Source organism: Hyperolius riggenbachi, chromosome 9, assembly GCF_040937935.1.
Source record: "Hyperolius riggenbachi isolate aHypRig1 chromosome 9, aHypRig1.pri, whole genome shotgun sequence".
NCBI classification, from domain to species: domain Eukaryota; kingdom Metazoa; phylum Chordata; class Amphibia; order Anura; family Hyperoliidae; genus Hyperolius; species Hyperolius riggenbachi.
Window position 1 is genome coordinate 21,857,462 of NC_090654.1, and position 25,617 is coordinate 21,883,078.

At 42.9% G+C, this 25,617-nt stretch overlaps 1 protein-coding gene across 1 annotated transcript; it reads right to left on the minus strand.

Annotated features, from left to right (window-relative positions):
- Positions 1-193: 193 nt before the first annotated feature.
- On the minus strand, positions 194-25,407 carry CBX7 (chromobox 7). Its single transcript, XM_068252110.1, has 6 exons — positions 24,526-25,407; positions 22,918-22,961; positions 9,299-9,364; positions 8,159-8,225; positions 5,934-6,306; positions 194-3,696 (listed from the first exon to the last, which is right to left on the minus strand). The coding sequence occupies exons 1-6, from the start codon at positions 24,592-24,594 to the stop codon at positions 3,539-3,541; spliced, it is 777 nt and encodes a 258-aa protein (XP_068108211.1). The 5' UTR covers positions 24,595-25,407; the 3' UTR covers positions 194-3,538.
- Between the last annotated feature and the right edge of the window lie 210 nt (positions 25,408-25,617).

Sequence of the window (25,617 nt, forward strand, 5' to 3'; positions counted from 1 at the left end):
GAGTTCTGCAGGAGGCGGGGAGAGCAGGAGACTGACACTATAGAGATAAACACAGCCAGCTCTGACAAGCTGTTTGTGAGCAGCGTGGCTGTGATTTATGAGGGATTGCAGAGTGCAGGGGGACCTTAGGGGGGGTTGGGATAGCAACAGAGGCTGGGCTGTATAGGCAGATCCAGCCTCTGTATGCAGATAATATTCTTCAAACCCACCTCGGGTTCTCTTTAAGTTAATACATGCAGTATAATTGTCACTGATCAACGTGGCTGCCATCAGAATTTGCCCAATTTATGGGTTGAGCTGGGCTTTAATCCCTCTCTAGTTGTAACATTGGGATCACCATATATAACATATCAGCTTCTTCTTTATCCAAACAAAATACATTTTCTTGCTTTTCTCTCTCTGGCCTGAAATCCATTATCAAAGTTTGATATCTGGAAAGGCGTGATATGTGCATGAGGGATACCCCAGCTAGGGAAGCCATACAACATATTAACTGTATACATCGGCATACATACATACATACTACAAACAACAACAAATCAACCCACATACTTAAAGAGACACTGAAGCGAAAAAAAAATGATGATATTATGATTTGTATGTGTAGCACAGCTAAGAAATAAAACATTAAGATCAGATACATCAGTGTAATTGTTTCCAGTACAGGAAGAGTTGAGAAACTCCAGTTGTTATCTCTATGCAAACAAGCCATTAAGCTCTCCGACTAGTTAGTCATGGAGAGGGCTGTTATCTGACTTTTATTATCTCAACTGTTCCTGGACTATTTACTTTTCCTCTGCCAGAGGAGAGGTCATTACTTCACAGACTGCTCTGAAAGAATCATTTTGAATGCTGAGTGTTGTGTAATCTGCACATATTATAGAATGATGCAATGTTAGAAAAAACACTATATACCTGAAAATAAAAGTATGAGAATATTTTCTTTGCTGCTAATCTTCTAGTAATTATTCATAGTACACAACCAATTCACTATATCATATTTTTTTTTTCCGCTTCAGTGTCTCTTTAAGCGTTCCATTTCCATAAACATTGCTTACGAGTTGAATCCCGCCAAGTTATATACACACGTGTAAGTTTTGTACCTTCAGAGACAAAGACAAAGTATTGGCCAGCAGAGGAACTGACCGATCTATCACTAGTAATAACTAACAGATTATTGAGCGAGTTTTAGAGTTTGAACCTGTGAATAGGCTAGCCCACGCCATGTACACACCACACACTGTGCGAATTGTTCATCGATAAGATCTTAGTAAAGCTGACTAGCACAGAAGCGGGTAGTAGCACACACAGCAGCGCTAATATATAAATATACATATTTCGGAAAGTGTGAGTAAAGTAGACATCGTACTGGTTACACATCTGTACGTTACAGAATGCTGAGAGTGCAGAGACGTTAGATTACTGTGTGAATGCAGTTAAAATGATTGTTACCCATCTACAACTATACAAGGCGATGGTTTAATATACAAAGGGGTGGAGATACAAACCATGAGGTGCCCCAGCAAAAATTTGTCAGAGCCCCTCTTACTTTCACAACCCCTATTTCCTAGAGTTGGCCTTTACAACCAGATGACAATTAAAGTCATTGGGGTTGATTCACAAAGCTTAATTATTTTTCGCCTTAAAGAGACTCTGTAACAAAATTTTGAGCCTTATTTCTTCTATCCTATAAGTTTCTATGCCTGTTCTAATGTGGTGTGTCTTACTGCAGAATTTCCTAGTTGCACTGTCTCTGTAATAAATCTTAGCTCCTTTCCTCTGTCGGCTCTGTCGGGCTGAGGCTGGAATGTGCAGCACTGCTTGTTATTGGCAGAAGCTTTACACACCCTCTCCAAGCTCTGCATGAGTCACACAGTAAGCTGTTTGTAAACACTGCCTAAAACTGTTAATTCCAAGACAGGATTGCAGCAGGGAGTGGCATAAACAGCACAGAGGGGCCCAGAAAAAACATAATGGTATGCTTTTTATTGTAAGAATTTTAGAGTACAGATTCTCTTTAAGGGAAACCTGAGATCTAGAAAAAAATATATATACTTACCTGGGGCTTCCTCCAGCCCCCTTTAGGCTTATCAGACCCTTGCTGTCCTCTCGTATTATGCTCCCAGGGATGGGGGAGCGCGCACGACAGGGCTGCGCCAACTGGCTGAATTACCATGCCCCCTAGTGGAGGATCCAGGCGGCCTAGGAGGACAGCAAGAGACCGATGAGCCTGAAGGGGGTGTGAAGAAGAACCCAGGTATGAATTCTTTTTTTTTTATCTCATGAGTTACCGTGCCCCTTTTGTGGATGATCCAGGTGGCCTAGGAGGACGGTGACAGACCGATGAGCCTGAAGAGGGTTGGAAGAAGTCCAAGGTATGTATAATTTATTAAAAAAAAATTAATCTCAGGTACTCTTTAACTGTAAGGAGAGCTAATGCATGACATAAAGAAATAAGGAGAGATAATTTATGAGATAAAACAGATAAGGGGAGATAAATCATGAGTTAAGTCAAATAAAGACAGATAAACAATCAAGTCAGTTAAGGGGAGATAAATCATGAGTTACGTTAGATAAGGGGAGATAAGTCATGAGTTAATGCATTTAAGTAGAGATAAATTGTGAGTTTTTAACTAAAGTGATATAATTCAACAGAAAAGCTTTGTGAAGCAGCCCCCATTGTGTCCTACCCCCCATAACAGTGCGGACACCATGGCCCATATGCAATTCACTTTTTCTCATGAGATTTCTCCTAGATTATATTTTTCCAACTTGTCATAAAATGCCTTTTTAAGCCAACAGCAAGCAAGAAAATACTCAAAATAAATTTGATAGTTCTTTTTCACCAACTTTTGGGTACTTTTTCTATAGCAAAATGCTGAAAATTTAGTTTAAAGAGAAGATGAAAATTATTTCCCAGGAGATAACTCAAGTGAAAAAGTGAATTGCATATGGGCCCATGACTCACATGCTGTAAAGGGGGTTGGACGCTGTATAAGAAGGATAAGAAGTTAGTGCCCTCATATTTCTGGGGGACCCGCTCCAACTGCATGGTTTTCTCTGCAGTAGCATGCCTCTAAACTTACAATACTTTGATATTTTGAGTTATTTTAGCAGAAACACCTCCCACCAAGTGCGGTGGAACTGTTCAATGCCTTACTGTACGAAGTTTTTGGACTGTTTGTAATCAGCCACGCAGCGTTTTTTACACTGTAACTCCTCCCATGCAAAATAAATATTTGGGTACGCGAGTCTGGCAGACAAGGGTTGAGTTAAAGCAGTTTCATTGATCATGAACTGGGAGACGGATTTGTTAAAAGTCAGTCAGTAGTACACCTCTGTGTGGACCTGGCATTAAATACATTAATTTAAAAACAAAATTATGTACACCCCTTTGCCAGCACAGAAATGGCGTTCTGTTCGCCTTGCGCTTCATGTATCAAGCGCTGCCGCCTAGCCTGGAGTTAATTTTTGCCGTTTCAAAACTTCAGAACAGGAAAACTGTTGAGTAAAAAAAAAAAGTTAGGAAGGAAAGCAGCTAGCATTCGTCAACGCGGTCTCGGAAAAAACCTTCTGCCGACCGCGCTTCTCGGAATGTCACTGTGATGGCATTTGAGGTGATGTCGGTAACAATGATCTCGATAGGCGTGGGCACAGGTGGAAGCCATGGCGGTGACGTGGCAGTTTTTGTGTCGTCTGCAAAATAAAAAGAATTATTGGGAGGTGAGAAACATCACATAGGACACAATAGGCTTTAACCATTTCCCCACCAAGGGTTTTTTCCCGTATGGTCTTATCACACCAATCTATACACTTTTTTTTTTGCCACAAATTGAGCTTTTTTTTGTGTGGTACTTTTTGCTAAGAATTATTTTACTTTTTATGCATTTTAACAGAAATAATAGGAAAGAAACTGAAAAAAAATCCATTATTTCTGGTTTCAAACATTTGAAAATAAAATATGCAAATAAAACCAACATATTTTATTTGCCTATTTGTCCCGGTTATTACAACATTTAAATTATGTCCCTAGTACAATGTATGGTGGCAAAATTATGTTTGGAAATAAAGGTTTATTTTTTCTATTTTGTATTTTTTTAATTACAATCCCTTATTTGCAAAAAAAACCCCCAAAAAACAATAATATACCCTCATGGAATACATATTTAAAAAGCTAAATCTCTTTTTTTACAGTTTTTAATGAACAATCTCTGCTGTTCGTTGCAGCAGAGATTATTCATAAATCGGGCTCTTAGATTGGTGAATGGAAATGTGTTCCCATTCACTAATCTGTCTTGTAAGTGCCGGTCACAGGGACGAGCACAGTTGTGCACACACACCACACATCAACAGCCACAGACTATTATCTACGACCCTGGGGCGAGAACAAAAAATGAGGTGCCTGGCTCTTCTACTGACCACATATGGTATTGCTCCGTTGTTATTGCCTGATGAAGCGGGATCAAACCTGCAAAACGCGTTGCATATTTGGAGTTCATAAATAAAATATATTGACTGTCTTTACTACAGTCGCTGTGTGTCTACTTGGAGGAGGTAAGTCCACCACTACCTCCTCTATTTACCAAGAATTTGGTTTTTAAGCTCATTTAGCTGCCTTTTATCCTTTTGGCGCCTCTGTTCTCCTGGGGCGAGAACAGTACTCCTATGGGGCACAGATATACTGCCATGATTGCGGCTACTAGTTAAAGGACCACTATTGTGAAAAACGGTAAAATTAAAAATGCTTGTGTACACATACACTGCATATCTCCCAGATTAAAATGCATAATAAATTACTTTTTTACTGTGTTCCTGTTACTTTCAGTAGGCAATAAAATTCTGATAGATATTACAGGCTTTGGACTAGTCCATCTCCTCATGGGGGATTCTCTGTGTTTTTTCTTTATTTCCAAAACGTATGCAGGTTGCTTAGTCCAGTTGCCAAAATAGTGTGCAAGTAAGCAGGGAGGCTAGCCAGCATCTTTGTATAGATTCTTTCCAGGAATTGTTTTTGTAAAAAATAAAGGAGATACTGAGAATCCCCTATAAGGAGATGAACTAGTCCAAAATCTGTCAGATTTTATTTTACTGCTTACTGTATGGTACAGCAACATAGGAGAAAAATAATGTATACTGCATTTTAATCTGGAAGATATGACCTTGCTATTTAACCATTTCGGGACCGGCCGCCTAATCCCCCTTAAGGACCAGAAATTTTGCGGTGGGGGGGTGCACGCATTTGGGGGGGTCAGGCGGCCAGATCCCCTCTGATGCTGGCTGGGCAGTGTCCCCCTATGGTGGCAGGTGTCCCCCCCTTTCACCAGCAGCCATCACTCACCTTCCAGGCTCCAGCGATGAGCCACAGTAGCCCCCCTTCTCCGGCCGGCATCTCTGCTCCTAATGCAGCTTAGTTCCGGGTCGCGGCTTGATGACGTCATCAAGCCGGGCCCCGGAACTGAGCGGCATTAGGAACGGAGATGCCGGCCAGAGCGGAGGGGGGCGCCGATCGTTGCTTGAAGGGCAGGGAGGTGAGTGGATCCTCTTCTTTACCCCTCTGCCGCCACTGCTGTCAAAGTGATCACTACGATCCGCCGGCGATCGTAGTGATCACGTGATCAGCAGCCATACGCGATGGTTGCTGATCACTGAGGGGAGATGTCAGCTGTCATATGACAGCCTAATCTCCCCCTCCGGGTGCGCACGATCGCATCGGGAGCGGAAACAGCGGGACAGCATAGATTCTACGCCGCATCAGGCTAGAACAGCCACAAGTGCAGCGTAGAATCTTATGCAGGCGGTCTGGAAAAGGTTCAATTTAAAATTTTTCGAGATGGTTGTTCTTTAATTCATGTTTGTCCGGAGTAACCAGTACATTCATGTAAATTTCATGTTGCTTCAGAGATTTATAGATAGAATAAGCTGAATCATATCACCTTTATTTTCAACTGGAAGCTCTTCTTTATCTTCTTGAAGCTTCTCTTCCTCAGGAGGTTTCTCTTCTTGCCATTCAGGGATGGTCTGTACAGCTTCCTTCTCATCCTCCTTGGCAAAGAATTCTGGCGCTGGCCTTCGGGTTAAAGGTTCATAAGGAGATACCCGTAAGAACTTCTTACGGGACAGGCACATGAACTTTCGTCCCTTACGCTGTTTGCTGAGTGGGAACTGGAGGGATTTGGCTTTCTCCGGCACTGAGGAAGGTGCCGTTGGTTTTGTGGCCAACCCACTGCTGAATCTTCGAGACAGAGAAAAGCAGAGTTTCCTTTCCTTTGATTTGTGTGCGCTACGCAGGTCCATGCTATAAAGCCTCTGTAGGGAAAACATAGTAACAAGCGTAAGGCTAATATTTTCTCCTATTTCAAAGAAAAGATTACCCAAGTTAAAATGCAACAAAATTAGAGGTTTAGAAGTTATATTTTTTTGGCATGGATCTGAGGAAGTGGCATGGTCAATGAAACGCGTTGTCAAGTGCTTGATAAGGTTTTTGGCTAGGATAGCTTTTGCTATGGTTATATTTTCCTATGTGTGATGCCACCTTCTACTATGCTATGCTGGCTCCCATTTTTCATTCACCCTTTTTTTCAAGGTTGTGGAGTCGGTACAAAGATCATCTGACTCCAACTCCGATTCCTTCATTTATGAAACCTCAGACTTCAACTCCAAGTACCCAAAACTGCTCAGACTCCAACTCCTTAATCTAATTCTTAACAGGGCTGTGGAGTCAGTACAAAAATCATTCTAAACCAACTCCTTAGTTTATTGAAACCACCGACTCCAGGTACCCAAAATTGCTCCAACTCTTCGACTTCACAGCCCTGCTTTTTGTAGTTTTCCTCCTCCAACCCCCCAAAAATGTATCTGTTCATTCCCGTAATAAGGTTTACTCTTTTTAGTGCTCTATCAAAGTTCATCCCTTTAGCATCCAATTTATTTAGAGGATTAGAAGTGACCAGGCATTTTTTTTATTTCTTTTTTGTTACATTTCCTTACTTCTAATTAGTAGTGCTGTAATGAGTATTTATGGCCACTTGTCACCAAGGGTCAGTGTGAGACAATAACAGAAGGCTTCTTCTTTCAGTTTCTATATTTGTTGCTAGTAGAGAGAGAGATCAAAGCATTCCAAGAATTTACAGCACAGGTTCTGCTGGCTGAGGTCAAAAGCAGTTCACTTATCTCAAACAGGATAACTCTACTGAAGCTGCTAATGCGTTAATCTTGTTTTATAAAACTTTTCCAGAAATGGATAATCCCAGTACTTGTAGTGGAGGAGTAGTATTTAGGTCACTATGGCTATCATTCATAAAGCATTTCCGCATGCGGAAATGCTTAAAACAGCTGACTTTACCGAACACTTAGCAAGTTCAGCATTCATAAAGGCTGTTTCCGCATGAAAAGCTGACACTACGGAGCAGAGCGATAAATCACCGCCTTGTGCGGTGATTATCGTAAAAAATGTAACAAAATGATAATTCATAAAGATTACCACAAGCGGTATGAGGACGGGAAATACCGCTCCCTCTGATGTGGCGATAACAATGTTAAGTGAATGGAGACACAGACCTCCCAGGCAGCTGCAGTAGAGCGGAACACGGAGAAATGTATCAACTCGGCTACTTCCTGTGCTTCCGCAAGCCTACCGCCTGCCTACCGCCAGCCTAGTTCTGGGAATCTCCGCACTGCTATCGCAACTGGATACATTGTTATGAATGAGCAGCCAGAAGTCTAAAATACCGCCAGCGGTGTTTTCCCGCATAAACGGTCTTATGAATGATAGCCTATGGAGGAATTATTTTGCCCATTGCTCCTTGCAGACCTCATCTGACCAAACCCCATTTACTGACTTTGGTGTGGCCTAGGTAGATCTTGGGGTTACATGCTAGGAGGAAGATTTTCAGATGAGGTCTTCAAAAGTATGAGTGGTAGTTAAAGTGTAAGATCTACAGAGGATGAGTGGACATTAAGTAGGTAGTCCAGTAACCAAAAATTAGGATTTTTAGAAGCACTAGTACTGAGTAGATGGCAGTTATTGGTTGAACCAAAAATCTTTCTATACACTCTGTGCTTAGGGGTTTAGTCAATTTCATGTACGATGGAAGCATATTAGGGACAATTGTTTACTTTGTAGGAGGCCTGTAATTATAATGGAGTTGCTAGTTCATACCTGAAACAGAAGGCGTTTAGGCTTAGGGCCGCGTTTTCTGCATCCCGCAGCTCTATCTTTTTCTTCCCTGTAATAACAAATAAAAAGCGCACATGTGAGACATCAACAACACCGTTACACGCTCCTATTCCTCCTGCCACTAGAGTGTGCTGTGGGAAGTTGGGATCTTTGGACTGATCAAGCCCATTAAGCAGACTTATCAGTTGTGTTTCATGTTTTAATAGGAATCTGTGAACTATAAATCTACATATCATGATGTTTCAATATATCAATTTTGAAAGCTTAAAATGAAAATATAAATTTTTTTAATTGATCTAAAATGTAAGATATGTAATCCTGTAGTCAATATATTTTATGTATGGGGTCATACAGAAAACATTCCGGTCAACGGCAACTAATAAAAAATGAATGACTTGTGTACCATCATGGGATAACAGCACTACAGCAAGATCATCTCAAATGTTGGAAGGCACTACAACAGAGTAGAGGAGTACAACAGTACATAACACGGAACATGCACATTAAAGAGAACCCGAGGTGGGTTTGAAGAATATTATCTGCATACAGAGGCTGGATCTGCCTATACAGCCCAGCCTCTGTTGCTATCCCAAACCCCCCTAAGGTCCCCCTACACTCTGCAATCCCTCATAAATCACAGCCATGCTGCTGACAAACAGCTTGTCAGAGCTGGCTGTGTTTATCTCTATAGTGTCAGTCTGCTGCTCTCCCCGCCTCCTGCAGAACTCCAGTCCCCGCCTGCATCCCTTCCCTCCCTGCTGATTGGAGGGAAGGGACGGGGGCAGGGACCGGAGCTATGCAGGAGGCGGGGGAGCAGCTGAGACTGACACTACAGATGTAAACACAGCCGCACAGCACGCCTGTGATTTATGAGGGATTGCAGAGTGCAGGGGGACCTTCGTGGGGTTTGGGATAGCAACAGAGGCTAGGCTGTATAGACAGATCCAGCCTCTGTATGCAGATAACATTCTTCAAACACACCTCGGGTTCTCTTTAACAAAAAGTATAGAGTCAAGTATAGAGCCACCTTGTGGTCACTTAGCATACACACATTCTGAAAAGCTATTATATATATTTTTTTTTTATTTTTCCCAACAATTCTACACATGCTATTAAACTTACTTTTCCTCATAAGCCACCACAAGTCTTGGATCCAAGATATGCTCTTCTGGTTCCCAGGTACTGTATCTAAAATAAAACAATCATTTTAATTTTTGCACTATAGATCAAATATTAATGAGCAGAGCATAGTGGTAGTTTATAGTTTAATGGTAGTAATTAACAAAAACTACTACTAAACTTTTATTGTGCTTTTGTAGAGTCCGAAACCTTGTATACCGGTTTAGGTGACCATACAAAGTACAACCTGAACGTTTGATAAAACAATCAATCTGATTCTGTGATCAAATCAATCATTCAATCAAAAACACGTTTTCTCGACAACAAATGATCATTTAATCTATGGCTTCTCTTGAGAAAATCAGGTAAAACAAGTGGAAAATTACGATTATTTTACGATCTTTTTTTTTGTAGACACATGTACAATCGATACCGATTAACCTATTAATATTTTTAACTGCATTGTTTAACCAGTTATTTAAAAAAAAAAATTGCATTACGCCACCCTAAAATCTAGTTGATAGTGATAAGAAGAAAAAATTAAAACTAACCCAATATTTCTTTAAAAAAAACTAATCAACAACCCTAACCAACCTCCCCCCCCCCCCCCATTTTTTTTTTGAATGACCCAGGAATAACAACTCCCATCCCCCAATTCTTTTTTTTAAAGCGACCCAGGAATAAACCTAAGCCCCCCCCCCAATAAAATTTTTACTTTATTTTTTACTGACGGTTAAAGGTTGCTTAATAAAGTAGATTTCCATGTCTAGATACCACAGGCAGTGACGTAGACATGTGAGGGGTTCTCTGTGGTCGGACATACATGGTCGGCCTTAAAATTAAAAAATGTTGTCCGCAGATGGACTATCATATGCTAGGTATACACTATACAACTGTTACCTGTTTTACCACCGTACACTGGTAGATATTAGCAAATATTTCAGCGGAAATATCGACCACTCATAACGCTCCCGCAGCCAGCCTGCGCTCCCACCAGCATCGATCAGGCATAGCACGGACATGTCCCTTCAATAATCGATCAATATTTTAATCGTAATAGCCATAGTTTTAATAGATTTATTTTTTTACATTCAATGTTTGTATTGTCTCTATCGGTAATCTGTTAAAAAAGTACTGTGTAATGTATGTCTAACTTAAGAGTCCGGAAGGATATTTTCCATCAACAGACTTTACTGAAAAAATTACCCAAACTAGGTCTGTGCTGTGCTTTCCCTGAAGTAGTAACTAAAAACACCATAGAAGTGCACTGAAATGGTAGAAAAGTTATTAAAAGTCCCCTGTGCACTGGCTATACAGGTGTTAAGAAACCCCAGATTTCACAAAGGGGGTATTTTTTAAGTGTGCCTGAACTGAGATGTGGCATGATGAAATACATATAGGTATAAAGTGTACTAGCCCTACTATCATCTTTTTTTTTTTTTTTTTTTTTTGCACTGCAAGTGTAAAAAAAAACTGGTGCTGTTTTATATGCAAAAGAGGCAGTGGAACAGCAAGTTGAATTCAGCCCCAGCCTGGGCTTTCCTGAAAAGTAAGCAGAAACAAAACACTTTTATCTGACTTGGCAAACAATCCCTGAAAGTGCTCTCAGGCTTTAATCTAATTAGTTGGGAGCCGAATGAACCAGGTTTCGGGTCACACCGATTTGGCAGATGTGCACATTTCAGTCAAAATACAACCCCTGACAATGAAAATATTAATGTGAGACAACAGGACAGTTCTATATACTATTGCTACTACACATACAATTATTTAAATTTGAAGTTAAATCTTTTTTACATTGAGGAATTAAAAACAGATAAGAAACGATTACAGTAGCCCAACAAAATCTAAAATCTGATGTATCCTGCCTGAATAGAAACTGTGTATATATACACTGAAAATAGTTTAATATGTTATTATATCTTCTTATGGGACAACACTGGCGAAATGACACTTTGATACAATAATGAAACCTGGGGCTTTTGACATCCTTTACTTAGGGGTGTGGTGAAACCATCCTATTTTCACCTGAAGAACATTGCAAAAATCAAGCACCTCATACCCCCAGAAGATCTGCCAACCTTAGTCCACGCCTTCATTACATCCCGACTGGACTACTGCAATGCTCTCTACACTGGCCTTCCAAAAAAGGTCTTGTACCGCCTACAGCTGATACAGAATACTGCTGCCAGACTGCTAACCAACCAACCCCGTCACTGCCACACAACGCCAGTCCTGCACTTCCTTCACTGGCTACCTATAGAATGGAGGGTCCTATTCAAGATCGGCCTACTGACAATTAAATCCCTGAATAATCTGGGCCCTGGATACATGAAAGATATGTTACAGCTGCGTAGCAATCCCCGCATTCTCAGATCCACAGGTTCTAATAATCTAGTCATACCCAGAGTCCACCTGCAAACTTTTGGTCCCAGAGCCTTCTGTCATGCTGCCCCTACGTTTTGGAACTCCCTACCTCAACAGATCAGGACAGTTCCATCCCTGGCCGTGTTTGAATCCAGACTGAAAACCCACCTGTTCTGTTTGGCATTTGCAGAAATATAACTTTTGTTGTGTGAATACTTCATCCTACTACCAATTACTGAATCTGAGAGAGCCTAAGCGCTTTGAGTCCTATGGGAGAAAAGTGCTATAGAAATGTTATTGTATTATTGTATTGTACTCACTTATGTTGCGGGCGGTTTAGACATTAATGGCTGTGAGCAGAGTTATTATGATTGGGCAGCAAACTTACACTGTCATAAAAGCTGTACACTAAATATTGGGCATTGTATCAAAGCATCATATCTTCAGTGCTGTCCCAGGAAAAGATATACACACACATAGTATACACGCACTGGCTATTTTATTAGGAACATCTTGCTAGAACCAGGATGGATTCCCTTTTGTCTTAATTTTTATTTCATAAATTTAGTATGGTGTTGGAAACATTCATGATATTTTGGTCCATATTGGCATAACATCACATGGTTGCTGCAGATTTGTCGACTGCACGTCCATCGTGCGAATCTCAAGTTCCACCACATTAGGCCGCGCTCGCCAGGACTTGGGGGAAGTATGAAGCTGCTTCTTCAAACTTCCCCTATGCGGAAATGACGTCATCGCGATACACGACGTACATGAAGTACCTAAGTCTAAAATTGTAAACTAACCCAAGTAAGTCAAAGGGATTTAAGTCCTGTAGGAGGAGGTCAGCGCTATATAAATGCATAATAAAAATAATATTTACAATAATTTAAGCACTAATAGAATACAACCATTGTGCATTTACATGTAATTTTTATAGTTTTTATAATTTTTATAGTTTTCTAGCATTTTTGTTTCTTCTCAGTAGCTGTTAAACTACTTGTGATTTTGATTCAGCACAGGGGACTTCTTTTCATCACCCCTGTCCTACTGGGATGTTAGAAATCTCTCCAAGATTGATACATGCAGCAGTAATTGCACAAAAATATTCATAGCTCATTCCTGAACAGTATATATCTATTTTTCCATTTGATATATATTCTCACTTGCCTGAGTTGGTGACCTATGCGTGTTGCCTGTGGTCCGGTATTAGTCATGGAGAGAATAAGAAGACATAACAGCAAAAGTTGTTTAGGTGATACCTTTAAAGAGACTCTGAAGCGAGAATAATTCTCGCTTCAGAGCTCATAGTTAGCAGGGGCATGTGTGCGCCTGCTAAACCGCCGCTGTCCCTTCACCCCCAAACCCACCCCCGCAAAAGTTGGTCGTAAAATTGGTCGTATATTTCCTCTTCCTGGAGGCAGGGCTAACGGCTGCAGCCCTGCCTCTAGTCGCGTCTATCAGACGCCCATCGCCGCCTCTCCCCCGCCCCTCTCAGTGAAGGAAGACTGAGAGGGGCGGGGGAGAGGCGGAGATACGCGCTGACAGACGCGCGTGGGGCAGGGCTGCAGCGGTTAGCCCTGCCCCAACCAGGAAGAGATCCCCGGCTGCTCGGAGGGGATTTGTGAGGTGAGGGACCCCCGTTTAGCGGAGCGATAGCGGCGGTTTAGCAGGGCCACACATGCCCCTGCTATCTATGGGGTCTGAAGCGAGATTTATTCTCGCTTCAGACTCTCTTTAAAGAGAACCCGAGGTGTGTTTAAAGAATGTTATCTGCATACAGAGGCTGGATCTGTCTATACAGCCCAGCCTCTGTTGCTATCCCAAACCCCCCTAAGGTCCCCCTGCACTCTGCAACCCCTCATAAATCACAGCCGTGCTGTGAGGCTGTGTTTACATCTGTAGTGTCAGTCTCAGCTGCTCCCCCGCCTCCTGCATAGCTCCGGTCCCTGCCCCTGTCCCTTCCCTCCAATCAGCAGGGAGGGAAGGGATGCAGGCGGGGACTGGAGTTCTGCAGGAGGCGGGGAGAGCAGCAGACTGACACTATAGAGATAAACACAGCCAGCTCTGACAAGCTGTTTGTCAGCAGCATGGCTGTGATTTATGGAGGATTGCAGAGTGCAGGGGGACCTTAGGGGGGTTTGGGATAGCAACAGAGGCTGGGCTGTATAGGCAAATTCAGCCTCTGTATGCAGATAACATTCTTCAAACCCACCTCGGGTTCTCTTTAATGACTTTAATCATGGTTCTGATCCAGTTCTGAAAAATGACCGAAGCAGAAACTTAAAGTTTCTAAAGCTTGCAAAGAAATCTTGTACACTTAGTCATTAAAGGTATCACCTAAACAACTTTTGTTGTTATCACCTAAGCTTGAGATCCTTCATTGCATGGGGTCCAATGGGAATTCAGATGGGACTACGGACTGGACCTCAAACCGAAAAGTGTATCTCCTTTAGACAAAATACCTTGTGTGGTCCAATTAGCTTTAAGAAAAGGCTAAAAACCCACCTCTTCTCCTAAGCCTTTGAGACTGCAGAACGCAGGGTCAGAGCACTTTGAGTCCCCAGGGAGAAAAGCACTATAAAATTATTATTATTATTATTACTGTTGAAGGATACCACAACTGACAAAAAGGAAGGTGCAGTGGCTAGGGAAGGAAAATTAGATACTTACCGCCTCTCTTGTTCCCCGCCGTCAGCTGCCGGTTTTCTCCAATAGATGCCGGTGCCCGGACGACTCTCCTGACCTCTAACATACTGCCCAGCGCATTGCACAGTATGTCCGTTCTTCACCGCTTCCACCAGTGCATAATTTCGGCAGAAGCAAGTTCACTCCCCTGGCTCCTCCTTCATAGCGTCTTGGGCTCCACTGAAGGAGGAGGCTGACTGCGGGGAACAAGAGAGGCGGTAAGTATCTAATTTTCCTTCCCTAGCCACCGCACCTTCCTTTTTGTCAGTTGTGGTATCCTTTAACTAAAACTAATTCTGGAAGGGGATGGGGAGCCTAGAGGATTTCTTAACACCATAAATTCGGACTTCCCGAGTAATGCAAGGTGGGTTGGTAAACTGCATTTAGCCTAGCTGTAGGCTTGATGCTTCAAGCAATGCAGGTTGGGGTTGACTTGGGCACCAGAGAAATCGCTATCTCTGCAGCTGCCTAGGTGTAGACTAAACTCTATGAACAAGGGAAAGGGTTGATTTAGGAAACAAAAGAAATTGCTATCTAAAAAACTGCCTTAAAGAGAAACTCCAACCAAGAATTGAACTTTATCCCAATCAGTAGCTGATATCCCCTTTTACATGAGAAATAGAATGATTTTCACAAACAGACCATCAGGGGGCGCTGTGTTACTGATTTTGTGCTGAAACCCCTCCCACAAGAGGCTCTGAATACCGCGGTACTCCTGGCAAACTGCCACAATGTAACAATGTTCACAGACAGGAAATGGCCGTTTACAGCTGTCTGTAACAGCCAGACCACCTAGAAACAGCTAAATAACCTGCCCACAGTAACAATGTCACCATGTAATAAATGTCAGAATGTAAATCAGGGAGAGGAAAGATTTTACAATGAGCAAACATTGACTAAATCATTTATACATAATTATTGTAAAAATGAAGCACTTTTTTTATTACATTATTTTCACTGGAGTTTCTCTTTAAAGTGGTCTGAAACGCTGACATAACATTCAATAAAAATGTGTTTTCCTACTTTGTATCACTCATACAGTTTCCATATTAGCTTTTGTGCACAAGTAATATTGTCTGTCTACAAATTACAAGTTTCCAAAGTGTAGTTTATCTTACCCTGAAAGCTGCCACTGCATTTTATTCCAGCTGCTTTTTATTATAGATTAAAATCTTCTAGTGAGCTGTTCTGAACTGTGTGTATGCCTGAAGCAAAGAGAGCTTCTCAGAGCTGGTTTTCAGTTGTTATGCTGGGTACACAAGATTTTTTCGGTTAAATTCCCGTTCGATCAATTTTCGATTTGTTTTTCCACTCGATTCTCTCACCTTTTCTTATCAATTTCCATTCACTTCTATGAGAAATCGAGGGGTAAAACGATTGAAAGTAATATCGGACATGACGAAAATTATCAATTGAACTCATCTTTCGACTGCAAAAACGCAATGTGTGTACCTAGCATTACACATAACTGTAACAACAAAGACACTGTTATCTCCGGTCTGGATGCGGATTTGAAGCTAAATAGCCTTTCCTTCGCAGCACAAAGTGCTGTGTTTAACCGTTTCAATTATGTTCTGCTACATTTTTTTTCTGGGATAGTAGCTTTACAGCTGTAAGGAATCTTTTAGAGCAAAGTAGAAATGCTGACTTTCAGACCACTTAAATATTGGCTTGACACTTTGAGGAACCCAGGAAAATGGTTAACTTGCGATCCAAAGAAACTGCTATTTCCACAACTACATAGCGTGTCGAAAAATGTGTCATCATTATAACCCGTCACACGGTGCTTTACTCAGAACTTCCTCTCTGCTCTAAAAGATAAACACACAGCATAGTAACCTTTAAAGAAAAAATATTTGTTACAGCTGATACAAATCCTGCAATAAATCTGCAGTGTGTCTACTTCCTGCTTTCATAGAAGCAGGCCTAGGGTTAACATCCTGCGTTTACAAATTAGCTGCTCTGCCATGGCAGCCAGCTGGCACAGGTGAGAGATCAAATTACACTTGCGATTAGTCATATATGAATTAGACAGGCTAAACTCTCTAAATACATACAGGGGAGCATTTCTCTGTTTTCCTTCCGCCCTGCTCAAGAGTTCATGTCCACTTAACTGTAAGAAGAGCTAATGCATGATCTAAACAGATCAGACTATATAGACCATGAGGTCAAGTTAAATAGCCAGGCAACTGGTATTGTTGAAAAGGAAATACATATGGCAGCCTCCATATTCTTCTCACTTCAGGTGTCCTGTATATTGCATTCCTTCTCACCGCGGCTGCCTATGAGAGCAGATTACATTACATTTTAAACTCAGTGGAAACGCTGTGAATTTCACCTCATCCGTCAGTTAATTATTTTACATTGACAGACTGTAAAAGGCATCAGTGGCTGAGATCCGACATACGATCTCTCAGGCTGAGCATCTTCCTATGAGAGCGAAGCATAGACTGCAGCCAGTCAGCGTCCGCTGGAGGAACACGAAGGGTTACAGCGCCGCCGCTGCGCTCACCTTCCTGAGCTCACTGCAGTACTGGCTGAAGTAAACAAGTGAACATATGACTGAAACGTCACTCCAAGCTCCTCCTCCTCTCCTCACTCCCTCCACCAGATAAGAGGTGATAAACAAGATGTGCTCAATAGGCAGCAGCCAATGACAGGAGACCACAGCACACAGCTCCTCAGCTCTGCAGACCACATACACACTGCATGCGCTGCACAACACACACTGCACAACACAGACACTGCACAACACACTGCACAACACACGCTGCACACCACACATTGAACAACACAGACACTGCACAACACAGTCACGCTGCACAACACACACTGCACAACACAGACACGCTGCACAACACACACTGCACAACACACACTGCACAACACATACTGCACAACACACACACTGCAATAAAATTGCTCAACACACACTGCACAACACACACACTGCACAACACAGCCACTGCGCAACAGACTCTGCACACACATACTGCACAACACACGCTGCACAACACACATTAAACAACACAGACACGCTGCACAACACACACTGCACAACACACTCTGCACAACACAGCCACTGCACAACACACACTGCTCAACACACACTGCACAACACACACTGCACAAAACAGACACACTGCACAACACAGCCACTGCACAACACAGACACACTGCACAACACAGCCACTGCACAACACAGATGTGCTGCACAACACAACACACTCTGCACACACATACTGCACAGCACACTCTGCACAACACAGACATACTGCACAACACACACACTGCACAACACAGACACTGCATAAAAACTGCTCAACACACACTGCACAACACACTAGCTGCACAATACACACTGCACAACACACAGACACACTGCACAACACACACTTCACAACACACACTGCACAACACACATACTAATACAACGCACACACAAACATACTGCACAACACAGATGCACTGCACAACACACACAACATACACACACACAATGCACAAAAAATACTCCACAACCCAGACGCACTGCATGACACACACTGCACAACACAGACACTCTGCACAACACAGACACACTGCACAACACACATACACACACACTGCACAACACTTAGACACTGTACACATGCTGCACACACACACAAACACACACACACAAATACTTCACAACACACAAACATACACTGCACAACACACAAACATACACTGCACATGCACACTGCGCACACACTGCACAACACACATGAACACCACACACTGCACAACACACATATACACTGCACAATGCACAACACACACTCCTATTGCACAAACACTGTACATAAACTGCATACACACACTGCTCAGACTGTGCACCTGCATTGCACACACTCACAATGTATATACACACAGTAAAACACAAAAACACACACACTATACATAGACACTCTCTCTCGCTGTACACACAAACACAGTTTTAGTTTACTTTCATTCAGAGCTTACATTCACTCCAGCCAAGACTTCGTTTTTGATTAGATAAAGTGGGAAAGATTTTAAACGGTTTTAGAGTTTATTTTATTGCTGTCTGTTTCCTGGCAGGGAAGAAACTTCCTCCCCTGTGCTATCCGACAGGGAGTGTAGCAAATGTAGCAGGACGAAGATATATCTCCCCACTGGAGGCTGAGATAGCAATGTGTTTGTGTTAAGCTGGGCACACACGTCAGATAAAAATCTTTGGCTGACGAGGATCCAAACTGCCGCATAGGTTTGTCATGGAGGTTTGAGGGATGAATTGCTCTCACTATGCTGCACACATACGCAAGATCAGTTCATGCAAAACAACCGAGAAATGCTTTCATAGTCCATTTACTGCCTTCTCTTTCACGCATGTGCTGTAACCAAAACAGTTAATATCTGTATGAGATCTGCGGGTCTTATTGTTAAATGAACAATCATCTGCAGCTTCTAAGTCTGGTACACGCTTTAAATGATGGTTGGCCAATCTCTGGCCAATTGTACCACCTTCATGCAGTATGAGGGCTAAGAGATTTTGAATACTATGAGCAGATTGTCTAGGCAAACTCTCATTGCTATATGGAGGTGATAAAATTGGTCAAGTGATTTGCCAATCATAATTGAAAGTGTGTACCAGGCTTTAAGCAAACTTTTTAACAAAGATTATCTGCAGATCAGTCTTTGATCTTTCAATTTCCAAAGACTTTTATCTGACGTGTGTACTCAACTTTAGGTTGTTATATACTGGCTCTACCAGAGACCACCCCTGTCGGAGGGAAGTCCGGCTAAGCCTTGACTCAGACCAGCATCATAGTGACCTCAATGCCATAATGGGCCTGATTCACAAAGCGGTGCTAACAGTTAGCATGCTGGTGAAAAGCCCTTTATCACACCTAAACTCAGTTTAGGCGTGATAAGTTTAGGTGTGATAAGTTTAGGTGTGATAAGTTTAGGCATGATAAGTTTAGGTGTGATAAGTTTAGGCGTGATAAATTTAAGCACCAACTGGGTTAGCACCGCAGTGCACAGCTGATCAAAAGTTTTGCGCTAGCAAAGCCTGGTGCACTTTGTATAGAGTTTAATGGCGCTGCTTTGCGTGCGGGACTTTGCGCGCAATCTAAACGTATCTAAACTTATCATGCCTAAACTTATCATGCCTAAACTGAGTTTAGGCATGATAAAATGGTTATCACGCCTAAAGTCTTTAACTGGGTTATCACCGCTTTGTGAATCGAGGCCATTAACTGACAATCTAACCCTTTCCAATCCCAAAACTGGATGAGCAAAAAAGTTTTGCCTGAGACTAAAGTCTTAAGTACTCGTATTCCAAATTCCTCACCTCGACTTGCCTCCCTGAAACCAGAGACCCCAGGCACCTGCTCCTACATGTCCCCAACACACAGGTGAGTGTGCACAGCTGCTTTGTTTATTGAGCTACTGCCCCCTCTGCCTGCTAGGTGGCGCTGTGCAGAAGACACATTGTTTACTATGCAAAGATAGCAGCACCACAGATCCAGGCACCAGACCGAATCCACTTCAAAGTTCACCTGACAGACTCTTCATGGGTTTGTCAATCTGTCGCGACCCCCCCCCCCCCCTCCCGCTTTGTCAGATGCTACAGATAAGATCTTACCTTGTCCTCTGACAAAGCAGGGGGACTGGCATAACGGCTGTCAGGCCGCCTGCACTCTGTTAGTCTGTATCTGTCATTTGCCGAGGATGAAAGAAAAGGTGAATTTGAAGTGGATTTGGTCTGGTGCCCAGATCTGTGACTCTGCTATCTGTGCGAAGTATTTGGTACAGCCATACACATGGATCCCCTCAGCTACTGGCCAATCAAAACATATAGTGCCACCCAAGCTGTCTTCTCGAACTATATAAGTTGACTACTATGGCATTCACATTAAATAGGGCAGCCTGAGCAGTAGGAGGAGTCAGTAGCGTAGCTAAGAAGCTTGGGGGCCCGGTGCGAGTTTTACATGGGGCCCCAAGCACTGTATTGATATGGAGCCTCAAAACCTACCAAGGACAGCCGCAGTGTGAGAAGTGTAATAAGAGTAAGGAAACAGTTTGTTAAGCATTACCACCATTCATTGCACATAGAGAGGTGTTCATTGTTGACATAGCACCAATAAAAAGCTACTAGGATGGATGCAGGAGGGCCCCTAGTCCAGGGGCCCCGCTGCGATTGCAATGTCTGCATCCTCTATTGCTATGCCACTGGGTGGAGTACAAAAAGGGCAAGCTGGCTTCTGTGAGTGTGAGACCTCTGGTACCCATAGGTGCAGTTTACTGGCATGGAGGGGGGAGGGGGGGGGTAGCGGGTATCTTTGGAAGACGAGTGGCCACTGTAGTTACACTTGTCCGACAGTGATTTTCCGTGGGCACCTCTCCATCCTCTCTCTCTATCTTCCCCTGTCCTATAAAATACACTGATCGATCTGCAGGACTTCCTAACGTGTTAGCCAATACATTCCTGTCACTTCCTCTATCCTCGCCATTATCACCGTCGGCTAAACAGAATTATACGCATCGCGTTGTCAGGTGCAATTTCAGATAACAGCCGCTCATAGAGTCCACGGGGCAAACTTCAAAACGCGTAAGCACAGGAGTGAAAGAGCGATAAACAAACAAGCTTTTCCCCTCCGAATACGTCCTACGCGGACAGATCCTGAGTGAGTGAGAACTATGAACGTTCTATACTGGGTGGCAATGCGAGGGTTAATAAACGCATGATGTAAATCGTGTAGGATCATGCTCGTGGTATTGTCCCCCGCTTGCAATGAAATAGGAGCTACAAGGCATCAATTATGGGTCAATAATGGGTTTCATACCTGAAGGAGAGGTACAAAATATTATTATTATTACAATATTATGAATTTATATAGCGCTGACATCATATGCACACATTTAGATGGCTGGATACCACCGATTCTGGCATTTGGCGCCAGAACTCGAGAATCGGAACATCGGCAATGGTGATTTCATCATCGTGACAATGTTTTCATTGGCAATTTCAGAGCATCTCCACCATCGATCACCTAACCTCAGTGGAACCTCCTGATTTGAAGCCCCACCTGAAAACTCAACCTAGCTTACCCTCTAAAGATATATCCATCACCACACCTATCCCTAAGCTCTCCCCCCAGGAGTAATGCCTCCGAATCCCCCCCCCCCAACCAGCTTCTGCCTATGATACCTGGGATTCATCCGCCCTCCCCCTTTGATAACACCCTTCATACACCTAACCCCCCCCCCCAAGTTGACCCCTTTCTGAAACAAAACCAACCCCTACAACCAGATTACTTATGCTTGTCTATGATCCCCCCCACCCCCCTTCCTTAAAGTCAACTGTTCCCTGACAACAATCCTCGATTTTAAACCTCCCCCGAAAAAACTTTTAACCACGACCTGATGATTGACCCCAATTGATTGACTTCCCAACCTTGTCGATAAAACCCCTTATTGCCCCCTCACCATGCTTCCTGACACCGAACCTTGATCTTCCTCCTTAATGTTAACTTCTTCCTGACATCTACTCCCTTCCTCCCTCCTAACGTTAACCCGTTCTTGATACTCGATTCCTAACGTTAACCTCCTCCAACATTAACCCCTCCCGATGCCTAATCTTAAGTCCATAACCCTAACACCTTATGATCACCACCTCCCAACCTATAGCCTTACACTAGCATTTCTAATCTATGCCAAACCGTAAAGGAGACACAACTGCTATAGTAACTTCTGGGTATTCTTAGTGTGTCAACGTTGTATGCCCAACATCAAAATTAAGCACTGCACAGCCCAAAAAAAGGCCCCAAAGTTAAGTATCTTACCCGCGACAACACTGCTGCATTTCGGCAACGTAACAACCGTTCACAGACAAAGTCAGCAACCCCCCCCCCCCCACACACACACACACATCCATTGGTGATAGCAATAGCTTAGGACGCTACATCCTTGCACCAAAAGTATCTGCCTCAATCACATAGTCAGATGTAATCTGCGTACTACTATATTGATTGGTGATGCCTCCTACATTATTGCTAAAGCTGAAATCAAAGATCAGCCTTTCTACTACTGATCCAACTCAAAGGTGTAATTTTAAATTTTGTAATTTTAAATTAGCCAACACACACCATTAACCTAAATTGCAGTAAGATATTACTCAGATGTACAAGGTTATCTGGTCTGAAATGTGAACACCAATGGGAAACAAGACACATTTTCAGGCAAAGCTACTCACTACCCTCCTAACAGTCACATGACACACAGGCGGGAAAATTCAAAGACGCTCATAGTCCTAAGCATGTGCTCTATAGGGAAGGCGTGACGCAACAGGCTTTATGGAAAAGTTTATCTCTTACTAACTCGTTAGGAACAAAAGTTAAAGATTAAAAGCATAGGTTACAGTTTAATGTTTACTTTCAAATACGTCGTGGCTTAGTGGAGGTTAGGAAACTTTGACGTTGTCTTAGATGACACCAAAAAGGAAACATAACATAAATAATACTCAATGTTCATTATAAATCATCTATTTATTAGAAAGAAAAAAAGTGGTTTGTGCTTACTTTGGGGGCCACCCCTTCCACTTGACCAGATATTCCTTTCTACCCTAGAAAGAAATAAGAGACAACGTAGTCGTCATCCTACAGAAAAAGATCATACGTTCTTCTAACAAGCCCTCCCGACTCGTACCCTTTCCACAACCGTAGCAATTATTTACCACCGGCAATCAATACAATTAGACAGGTCTATAAAACAAATCTTTGACAGTGATGGGGACAGCTTGAGTAACGACTCTTGTGTATTACAACCATCATTAACCACGCTGTCAAGCAGGACTCGAAGAAAGACACCAGAACAAAAATGAGAATCGAAACATGCAAAATATTACGAGCTTGGTCAAGCAGAAAAATATCTACACAAATTCAGTCTTGTACGTGACTCATTTCATCTCTTTTTGACGAGTCAATTAAGTCGGAGTTCGTGCTCTTGCCTTCGGTAATACAATACTGGGCTTTTAAAAACAAATCTTGACCAGACCCAATCATCGACTGTGTAATGAATCCAAGGTTTGTGGAATGAGTCATGGATGACTCACATCTCAGCTTAGTCACCTATGGCTCATCAAGTGAGTCACCTGTCGCGTAAACGCGGAGTCCATCAATTCTCATTTGTATGGCGTTGAAAAGGGGGGAATAATTGAGAGCAGGACTCGTTCTTACAACTGGGCACTGAACAAGCCTCATTGTACGATACTGTGAAAAGTCAGGAATGCAGGCAATAGTGATAAATAGGCTATGCGTTCAGCGTGGGCTTCAACTCCTTCTTAGCACAGCGTGGGGTTCTGACAGATGGATTGCATCAATACAAGACAACAAATATTGAATATTGAATGAAATCATGTAAGTGTAAAGCATATAGCTGGCACCTGTGGTGCCTGGCATTGCCAAGGAGGAGACGGTGGGCTGTGATAAGAGCAAGGTCATTTCTTGAGTCGGGTTGGCTTTTGCGGTTCTGCTAAATGATGGGAGTACCTGTAGAATTTTCCAGCACAGAGCAGCAGAGAATCAGAGCAGCATTTAGGAGGTGCTGCTCCATTTCCAATACAAACACGACTATGGTGACAATGAGGCGCAACTATGCGCAGCAGTATTCAGATTCCAGGGAGCAACACTAATATTTTGCGAGGCTGTCAGTAAATAACATATGGCCAGCCTTGTTTCTGCTACCAGCCGTATGTATGGCGTATGCAGCGGATGTGGAGACATTTTTCCTGCTTGACATAAAACATTTCCAACTTAACAACTAAATCCAAAATAGCCTCCCTCGCCCCCCTCCCCCCCTCCAAAAAAAAGTGAGTGAGGAAATTGCACATTTGATAAGAAGGTATCATGTTTTAATTCAGCTCTTTATATGGCAAACATGAAAGACACATGCCTTCAGCTTGCTTGCTCTTTTTTTTAGGTGCATCTAAAACACGGTATTCCTAAACCGAGAAAAACTCCAGAGTACACTTTGCCACTGAAGTCTACTGCCAATTTTGTGGTTGTCTGTAAAATGCGTCACAGAGCTCATTTTGATGTAGTTAGACTGGCTAAACGACATAAGTGCAATTTCCAACTGGACAAGCAGTAAGACAATCATCCCCAGCATAGAATAAAGATGGATCTTACCTTCCTCATTCTCTTCTTGCGAATGTTCTCTACTGCGAACACTTGCTCACCAATGGCAGACAGCTCCATGCCAGCTACTATACCAGTCTTCTTATGCCAAGCCTTCTCCAGCACGCTCGTTGGCAAAACCCCTTTTTTCGTCTTGATGGTTTACTATTCAGCAGCTAGAGGTATTCTGTATTATAGTGTGTTATTCTCTAGGAAGACTAAGATGCTAGGTGACACACCCCCCTCTGCAATGTGAAGATGCTAAGAGTGCTGCTAGGATTACTCTTATCTCTGCTGCCCAGCCACCATTGATTGCAGCGTAGTGCCAATGAACTGGCTGTAAGGGGCACTGCTTTCACAGCTGCCAGCCGCTCTCTAATGGGCACGACTGGCTACAATGTATCTTCAGCGGGGTTCTAGAACGTCTGGAAGACACCTGCAAGGCGCACGCCCCCTTCTCACTGCTACAAAGTTGCCTTTTTTCCTCCAGATGACCGCGCGCCTTCTGCCAATGACACCGATGTTTGTTTGTTTATCAACTCTCGCTTTGTTGATAAATAAACACCTGCACGGTTCTGCAACCCAGATCCCCTCTTCTTCTGCAGCTGCCCTACCCCTCCAAAAAAAAATCCCAAATTCTTCTAGCTATGGACTCCTCCCCCTCTTCTCTTTCTTTTCCCAATATATTATTTGCCAAAAAATGCTGCAGCAGGTGCTGAGCGCAATGGTGATCAGCTTATTCAGACTAGTGATCCTCTTCAGCTAGGAGATCTATGGAGAATGACGTCCTCCCATCAGCAGCTCTGCTCTCCTCTCTTCTCTCTAGCATTCTAACCTGCGCAACATTTTCAGGGAGCGCGCAGCAGCAGCAGCATCGGACTCGGGAGCGACACTTACTAGTAGATTCTAATGGGAGAGAAGGAGTCTTGATGACGTCACCCCTCAGGTCACATGACCACACCCTCAGCGGGAGGGGCTTAGTAGGAAAAAAAAATGTGTTGAGATGCAGATAGAGGGAAGATGTAAGTTCTAGAACTGTCGGGTACAGGAGAGGGAGGGGGGATGCGCCAGAAATCAATTCTGCAAAAAAAAAAAAAAAAGCAG

Coding starts and splice junctions, on each gene's coding strand:
- CBX7 (XM_068252110.1), bottom strand. CDS start 24,594: ATGGAGCTGTCTGCCATTGGTGAGCAAGTGTTCGCAGTAGAGAACATT. Junction 9,365..22,917: donor TGGAAGGGGTGGCCCCCAAA/GTAAGCACAAAC, acceptor GTTTTATTTTAG/ATACAGTACCTGGGAACCAG. Junction 6,307..8,158: donor CTAAACGCCTTCTGTTTCAG/GTATGAACTAGC, acceptor TTTTCCCTACAG/AGGCTTTATAGCATGGACCT.